We start from the raw sequence: 9,535 nt of genomic DNA, 5'->3' as shown, positions 1-9,535 counted from the left end.
ATAAGGTCAAGGTATAAGGAGTTAGGGCTCAAACTTTTGAACCTTTGTAAGACCAGCCTTGCAAACCCCGACAACCTCCCATGGTGGAAAAAAAGAAAGATGAGGGAGGAGGAGATCCCTTCAAAATATTGCTTGAAGAAGCCCTCGAGTGACAAAGGAACACGATGATGGACATATTTTCCTAGATCCTTCGACGGATGCCCACATGTGACACGTCTTCATCCAGTACCCACTCTGGAGGCACCACTCCCTTCAACGTACAAGTCAAATTTGGTATTCCCATATTTGAAAGCCAGATAGATGTAGATGTTGTATATAGATCGTTAAAACTATCAGAAGTGTATTTTTTGGTTCATGATTTTTCTAACAGGGAAAAAATTACTTTTGCACTCTGCAAAGTTGTTCCCCACATATAGGGATGGTGGGAAACCTTTTGTGACCAGAAGGACGAGAGGGAACTCTCACAGTTTTCAACCACACCCACTTCAAATTATTTCTGAGACACCACCAATGAGAATTACTACCCTATATTGAGTTATTAACATATGTAGATAAAGTGGACCACACTACGACAGGGAAGGGGCTAAGATGTATCGGAGTTCAAAAATATTTTTCATACCCTTCACATGAAGTTGGTTATCAAGGATTCTGAGCGACATCTGGTACTAAAGTGTCATGGTTATATGCACAAATACATCCAAGACGAGATGGACTTCCTAGATATATCCTTTATTGGCGTCACCTTCTAATATGTTGTCAAGATTGAGTAGAAGTTTAAACAGAAGAAGCGAGACTTTAGATGTGTAGATCTGAAGCAAGTGAAAGGTTTGCCAAAATTGCAGAACAGAGGACAAAGCTAAGGCAGGGTGACCCACGACACCTTGTGAAAGCTGCAAGAAAATAAAAACACCATGAAGTCAAAGAAGGACAAAGGAAGGTCTTGTGAGTTCCATAAGAGCCCCAGTCACAACAAAAGTGAGTGTCAGACCGAGCAGTCACTGGTGGCTGAGCTGAAGGCTTCAAAACCGGATGGATGTTCTGAGTCTATGTAAAAACTAGGAAAGGGGAATGACAAAGGGAAGTAAATTATTGATGCGGGGTCTAGTGCCATTGCTACCAACACCAAGATCCAGAAGAATGAGCATGAAGATCGAGAGGATGGGCAGTGCCTGTTCCACTCATAGATGTGGGTGAAGGGTTCACCGTTGCAATTCATTGTCGATAGTGGGATCCAAAAGAACCTCATTTCATCATAGGTCATGAAGAGGTTGGGCCTGTGGACCACACCACATGCACAATAGTACACCATCGGGTGGCTTCACCAAGGATGAGATCTCTATGTCAACCAACAGTTTCACCTACCCTATAGTATCAAACCCTTCATGGATGAGGTATTGTGTGATGTTTCTCCTCTTGAAGTTTTTGATGTATTATTAGACCAACCATACTTGTGGAAGCATTATGTTGTATATGAGTTGAGGCCTCACATTGTTATTATTTGTTTGGGTAATAATTTATACATGATATCAAAGGTAGCCCTAGCTACAGTCATATCTTTGATCTCCTTTAAGAAATGTAGTAAGATCATCTCCCAGACTAGAAAATTTGTTTTCTTTCTGATTCGCTCTCAAAGTAAGGGGAATATCATGGCCACATCCATGGGCCCTGGGAAGGGTTCCTCTACGTAGCAGAACCAAGTGGATAAGGTCAAGGAAGAATACAGTGACATCTTCTCCTCACCCACAGGGGTACCCTTGCACTATCAGGTCAACAATTCGATCAACCTGACTTCCGAAGAACCTTTACCCAACGGGACAATATATCACCTCTCCATTCTAGGAAATCAAAAGTTCAAGAAGCAAATACAGTAGTCGATGTAAAAAGGGCACATCCAACCAAGTCCCTCACCTTGTGGGAGCCCGATTGTACTTGCGCATAAGAAGGATGGGACCCGAAGGATCTTCATTGATTATTAGACACTAAACAAAATCACTCTCTCGAACATGTATCTAATCCCCCAAATTGAATCGCAACCAACTCAATGGGGCCAAGTATTTCTACAAGATTGATCTAAAGTCTAGCTATCATCAGGTTCCAGTAAAGCCCATAGATGTGTGGAAGACTGCCTTCAAATCCAAGGAAGGACTTTTTGAATGGTTGGTTATGACCTTCGGGTTGACAAACGCCCCTGTTACTTTTATGAGGCTAATGCATGACATATTGCATCCCCTCACCAACTTATTCATGTTTTCTTATCTGGACAACATCCTCATCTTCAACAAGAGTTAGGAAGAACACTTGCAACACATTAGGCATGTCCTTCAAACCCTTCAGCAACACAAAGTGTGTGTGAACTTGGATAAATGCACCTTTGGCATGATCTAGTTCTAATATTTGGGTTACATCATAGATGAGAATGGCATGCATGTGGATCTGACTAAGATCTAATTCATGCGGGATTAGTGAGCTTCGACCACTCTAAAAGAGGTTCTCAACCTTGTGGGCCTTGGAAATTTTTATTGGAGGTTCATGCTAGGATTCTCCCATATCATTTGTCCATTTAGTTAGGTTACTAAGGGTGAATTGAAAGAAAATTTTTGCTAGTCCGAGTCCTAACAAACGTCATTCATTGAGTTGAAGCACCACCTCCTCTTTGCACCGGTACTCACATTGCCAGACTTGCAACAACCATTTGAAATTAAGACAGATGCCTTCAACTATGCTATTGGTATGCTATTGGGCTACCACAGTGAGACACTTTTGATACAGTTTAAAAGTACCCCACCTATGATAAATATATTTATTCCATCGTGAAGTGCAACAATTCCACTTGAACATTAGATACACAAAGGGCAGCACCTATCATCTTGTAGATTGCCTCAGCCCACCCTTAGTTACAACAGTAACTACTATTCTCAACTCTTGTGGCCACAAGAACTCTGGATGTCCGGAATTATAGAAAAATGATCTAAAGTTTACCTCCACATACCAGATGCTAGTAGATGGAAAGAAAGTTCCTGATTTCCACCTCCAAGACGCATTATTATGCCACCTGGGCCACCTTTGTGTTCCTTCCAACGATCGTGCCAGGATTATTTGGGAGGCACACTACAATTGGGTCAAAGGACACTTTGGTGTGGAGATAACTATGGTTGTACTACAAAAGTACTTTTATTGGCCAAAACACCAACTGTATGTTGGAAAATATATCATATTTGCAATGTCTGCACCATCACCAATCCAACCATCAAGAAACAAGGCCTATACACTCCTCTGCCTACTCCCAACCAGCCTTGGGAATCCATCTCCATGGAATATATGTTTGGCCTCCCTTCTACCAAGCATGGTAATGACTATGTATTTATGGTCATGGACATATTTTCTAAGATTGCTATATTGGCAGCCTGATAGAACAATATCACAACAAAGGACACTGCCAAACTCTTCTTTCAACGAGTGTGGGTACATTTTGGGATCCCACAATCCATTACATCAGATTGGGATAACAGGTCCCTCAGAACATTCCGGTGAAGCCTCTAGATACTATTGGACACCAAGCTCACCAATTCGACTGCATTCCATCATGAGACTGATGGCCAGGTGGAGGTCATTAATAGGATGATAGTGCACATGCTCTGCATGTAAAACTCCAACTATCCATGAACCTGGGATGCGAGTCCTCCCTATGTGCAACATGATTATAACAGATCTCTCCATAGCTTGACTAGTTGCAGTCCCTTTCAAGTGGGTTTAGGATTTCCATTATTGCATCGGATTGATGTTTTCATGCCTCATGCAACTACACAAACAAAATCCACACATTTATTTTTGAAGGATGATAAAGTAACCATATTTATTTAACACATCCGACATATCCGCTGGAAGGTTCAAAACATCTTGGAGAAGCCAAATTCCAAGTACAAGCAATGATATGATCAACATCAGGTGCCACACATGTTTCAAGTGGGTGACAAAGTTTGGTTGCATTTACAGAAAGAACACCTTACCGGACCCCATCAAAAGCTCGTACCACTCCGATATGGGACTTACACCATTACCAAGGTTGTGGGAGACAATGTTATTAAGCTCAGTACTCCCCCATTCCTTGGCCTGCACCTAGTGTTCAATGTGGACCACCTTCGACTATCCTTCCCACCATTACTGGACACATCAAACATTGCAAAAAAACTCATAGAAACAGAGTTAAACCCATACTACATGGAACATGCCACCACTGATTAGATCATCGACACACAGATCAAGAACACTCGCCAGCAGAAGATCCAACTATATCAGGTTGCCAAAGCTAGCTAACTCCTGCACCAAGGAAAGTGGCTCACTAGGGAAGAAGTTGAACACAAGTTTTCTCATCTCATGGAAGAACTCAACGCAATGGGGAACATTACCTCCTAAGGGGGGAGAACTGATCTAGGTGGATATTGGTGGCCGCCTGCCCATTCCACTTCGACCTCAACCTTTGTTTCTTTTACCTTTTCAGTTTCATTAATTATAGCATAGTTTATTATTTTTGGTAGTTTTTCAGGACCTGAACATCAGGAGCCATTTTGAGACCATAAACGATGTTTTTTTTGGAAAATCTGATAAATATAAATTACTAATTGATGTTTTGATTTGAATGTTGTAGTCCTGAAATAGATCTTTCTAATGAGGTATTATGCATGTCAAATGAAGATAATATTCCAAAGTTACGACCCCGGGAAGATGTATCAATTCACCAAAACGAGGCCCATAGTTTTGATACTTCATCTCCTGGGGTAAGGTTCTTGGATGTTTAGGGTTTTCCATTGTTTCTCAATAATAAATAGGCCTTCAAGCCTCATTGTAACATAATTCAGAGACATGTAGTTTCCACATCTCTTCTCAGAGATAGGCTACCATAGCCCAAGCTAGTTTATTTCCATTTTCCATGTAAGCATATTTCAATTCTTTCAAATTAATGAAATAAAGTTTGATTTCTGTTGCATCTCTATGTTTATGTTTATCTCTGTAGTTTGTTGCGTTCCTGCATATGTCCAAATCAAACCACCAGCATCCATTCACATCAATTACATAGACCATAATCATAGAGAACACATATATGCAACCAACATGAATGCATAACCAACACAGCACCCATCCAGTCCAAGGAGTGAACAATGCTACCATACCACTTTATAACACCCTCCTCCTATATTTACTTAGGTTAATTGGTCAGTGGAGGTAAATATCTGACGAGAGACTACTATGATGTGACTCAAATCCCCATGTACAATTAAGGAAGTGGAATCGACAAACCTAAACCAATATGACCTTCCACACATGCTATGAAACCTTCAGGACCTAACCAATCCTTCCAGGTGACCAACCACTGAGGCAATTTGACATTTAACTAATTTGGATCCACAACCACTTCCATGAAAAGCCATGGACACAACTAAGGACTTCCATCTGATCCCACAAAAAGGGAATTCCAACATCGATTGACTTTTTCAGCTGCTTCTTGGCCATCGACCTCAAATTCTGTGACAATTTTTCAGGGCTAGGACTCAGACCACTGCCCAAAACTTCATGAAACTTTCAAGAATGTTAAATAACAATAGATCAAAGGTACTAATGCAAATATTTTTTCATGACTTGACTAGACCCCTACTAGCCATGACAGGAATTTCAGCAAAAATGTCACAAATACGCAATATGTAGGTCATAACAACAAATTTGAGCATAGAGGTCTCATAATTTTCTAAGATTCGTAAAGGAGTGTTGTTGCCATATCACAATAGCTATATTATCATATGTTATGTCATATATTCATTGTAGTTTTAGTAACTAATCAAAACATGATGAGAACCATAAATCAAGTCTCTCATAAAACATACTCATAACCAACATATAACGAACATAAATAACAAGGATATAACAACCATATAATCCAACACATTTATACATGAAATACCACTGATAATGAACTGTCAACTAAGCCGGTTAGACATCTTGATAAATTTTGCATTGTAGCATGTTTCCTTTATAACAAAACTGATTCAAATTATCACATTGTTAGTTATATAGCCAATATATATAATTATGGATTATTATTTTATTTGATCTTGGTCATGACACGTAAGTTGCATGAGAATGTTATAACCTAATGTATTTCTCTATTAAAAAATAAATGCATTATCAAATCTTATTTGATGTCACATACTATATGTCTTAGTGTTTTTTTTTAATCTTATTTTACAAAACAAATCTACTAGTAAAGAAATTATAATATGGAGATGTTTTTATTATTTTTCCTTCTTAATTTTATACTAATTTTATGGCCTAATTTTCAAGTAGCGTTTTTTTTTTTTTTTTTTTATTTTAGAAAAAAATCTATTGATAAAGAAATTATAATATGAAGGGCAGAAAAGTGATATTTAATTTTATTTTTGGAAAATTTATATATTATATATTAATTTTAATTTAAATATTTTTTTGTAATATGATTGCAATAGACTTAATTCTTCAAGATTTAGTATAAACATGATAGGTGAACTGGTTTAAACGTGATAGGTGAACTTGTTTAGTATTGATAGGTGAGTGTGATTATTTTTTAAGATTCTATTTTTTATATAAATATATAAATATTAATTATATTTGGAAATTATATATATAAAGCAATATCAAATTGTATGTAATGAAACATTTAAGTAAAATACATTATAAATTATTGCAATAAGTTTTTATTTAATTTGGATAGTAATTTCTTTAAAAATTAGCTAAAATTTTAAATTATATATATATAAAACGTGTAAATATAAACTAATTGAGAAATTCTAACTACTCAAAGCTATTCCATATATTTATTATTCCTAACAACTACAACTATTCCATATCAATTATATTTAAGTTAGTCTTAACGACATGTGACTTTACAAGCGGAGTTTCTTTTTACATTTATATTAAATATATTTCAAAAATAATAAAATAACGGTGTAGTTATTTTTATTCTAGTTGTAGAGTTGTTTTTTTCGAAATACTTTATTTTGTTAAAGAGTTTTTTTTGGACTTAAGAAAAGGTTAACGGACTAAGATCAGAGATATTTGGAAAAAATAAAAACCTGCCTTTTACAGACCACTAGCTGATTGAAAACTTGCCACTTACAGACCATTAGCTAATTATTCCAGGATAAGTGATCACTAACTAATCATTCCAGGATAGAATACTAAACTAGTAATAAATTTTAACCCTAACCAGAATAAAATAAACGCATTATTATGGTATCACAGAACCGAAAACGGAATTACCGTCAAATTGGCCAAAGTCTCGGAGTTTATTTATTCAGATCAAAATGACGAAGATGAAACAATGAAAACGGAATTAGTGTCAAATTGGCCAAAGTAGCCGAGAGTTTATTTATTCACCTCAAAATGACGAATATACAACATCCACTGGTTCAATGACAGAACCGAGAAATAAACAATAATCCGCAAATGGCTCTCCATATTAGAAACAAAATTAACAGAACAAGGAATCGTATGTGATTATCTGCGATAAACGGTGAAACCAGATCAGGTCATCTATCCTGAATGCTTCTCTTCAAGTTCAGTACGTTCATGACAGTCCGCTGGGTAATGAAATCTTGGCCAACTGACTGAATAATTTCCCTTGATCTTCTCAGCATCGTCTCTGCAACTTTAAACACCCCATATCCACCCAAGACCAAAAACTCTCACACGCTTCGCTCTAACATGTCCCGATATCGCTGGAAAGAGTTTTGTTTCTGCAAAAGCATCTGACTGCGAAACCTTTTAATGAAATCCTCCGCCAAAATGTCGATCTCGTCCTCGACAGAGCACGTAGACATTCGCGAGCTCTCAATAGCTGAAACATAATTTCTAGGGTTATCAGAGGGCGACTCTGACTCAAGAATTGCGTGGGATATATGCTCCAATTCCTGCTCGCAATGTTGAAGAGCTTCACAAGGCATCTCATCGACGGGCGTCGAAGCATAATACATCGTCAATGACGTATTGTTGTCACTGGAATATTGCCCTTCGCTATCCTCAAGTCCAAACAGAGAATTCATCTTGTGAGAAATTGCAGCGAATATCTTCTTGTTCTTGATGAGGCCGAGAACAACAATCTTGCTCTTCATTGCGTTGGCTGCTTTTCCCTTGACAGCATTTGATTTCGATTTGAGCACAGAGCTCAGGACCGACCACACTTGCCTCACCATCCATGGGGACCCTCCTATCTTCATATTTCCTGCTGAAATTTACAATTCAGCCTGCCAGTGGTGCATATAACAGTATAATGCTATGGATTATAACAATAATAACTCTATTGCGTAAAGACCTTACTTTGTCCCAACAGGCAAGCCACCTGATTTCCTTTCTTCTCCGTATATGTCCTCCCCACCTCTCTATATATAACAACAATTTGCGCAAGCATTCGTCATCACCCTAAAAAGCACAGCACATGCAGAAGCGTGGTGTATAAAGAAAATATAGACCAAGGAGAGTAAAGTTGGTTAGTCTATTCTGAGTCCGCAGTTTCACAAAAACTGGACATTTCAGTACAGGCTGTCGAGTGCAATAGAGAGATGTAGCAATGGAGGAGGCTGTTTCATAGCTTAAAAAATATTTCTTCTCTTTTCCAACAAAAAAATATCACGTCGTCCATTAAACAAATTCGCACTATCAAAAGGTAGAAACGATGGAGGGTGGAGACTGATTTTCGTTTCTGCTTTTCTGTGCTTTCTGAATCCATTTGTTATTTTAAAAATGTCTCATAGTTTTAGCACTTTAGACAATCAAGTTCAGTACTTTATTCAGTGCGAGAAGCACTGATCGCGTGATACAGTTCAACTTTCAGAGAACGTATATGTCATTTGTGTTTTACGGGACTGAAATTCAAAAGTTCATATTCTTTCAAACATGTTGTTTTATTTTAGCTAATGGATCCATGTGTAGTATGTTGTCAAAAGCCTTCAACCGACTTGGACACATAGCCACCGAGTTTGAGTGCGCGTCCAATTTCGGTTGCCTCTGCTTGTGTAAAATTTGGGTAAAACAAAATTATGTTAATTAATTTTATTTGCTTTCAATATGTATATGAAATATAAAATTTGATAAAATTATATTATATAAAATAATATAATTTTATAATGGTAGCATCTAAATCTGTGTTTACATAAAATTGTTTCTAAATTTATTTAATAATTTTTTTTTAAATTTCAATAAATATAATTTTAGAAACTATCCCATGCAAATTTATTTAAAAAGATAATATATTAAATTCTCAGGTAGCATTAGCTCTTCAATGTAAGGGGCCTCCTGATCTTGTCATACTATTGTAAAAGGTTTTCTCATAACATTGTCATAATATCTAATCAAAATAAACAAAATATATATCATCAATTATATTGATAGGTATGTTTATTGTAAAAGAGAGTTGATGTAATTTCAAATTAAATAACATAGATTTATTTTAATTTTGGATATATTAAGCATTCAAAAAAATCAAATATCTTTCTATTTTAAAAAAGATTTG

The 9,535-nt window shown here is 36.9% G+C and overlaps 1 protein-coding gene across 1 annotated transcript; it reads right to left on the bottom strand.

The window, feature by feature from the left end:
• Positions 1-7,712: 7,712 nt before the first annotated feature.
• Positions 7,713-8,243, bottom strand: LOC149199945 (uncharacterized). Its single transcript, XM_089400779.1, has one exon. The coding sequence runs from the start codon at positions 8,241-8,243 to the stop codon at positions 7,713-7,715; it is 531 nt and encodes a 176-aa protein (XP_089256905.1).
• Positions 8,244-9,535: the final 1,292 nt, after the last annotated feature.

This window comes from Pinus tabuliformis, chromosome 2_1, assembly GCF_031772625.1.
Source record: "Pinus tabuliformis cultivar Carrire ecotype Pingquan chromosome 2_1, CPIR1, whole genome shotgun sequence".
Lineage (NCBI taxonomy): Eukaryota > Viridiplantae > Streptophyta > Pinopsida > Pinales > Pinaceae > Pinus > Pinus tabuliformis.
The sequence above is the reverse complement of the archived record's forward strand: the minus strand, read 5'-3'. Positions and strand labels throughout refer to the sequence as shown.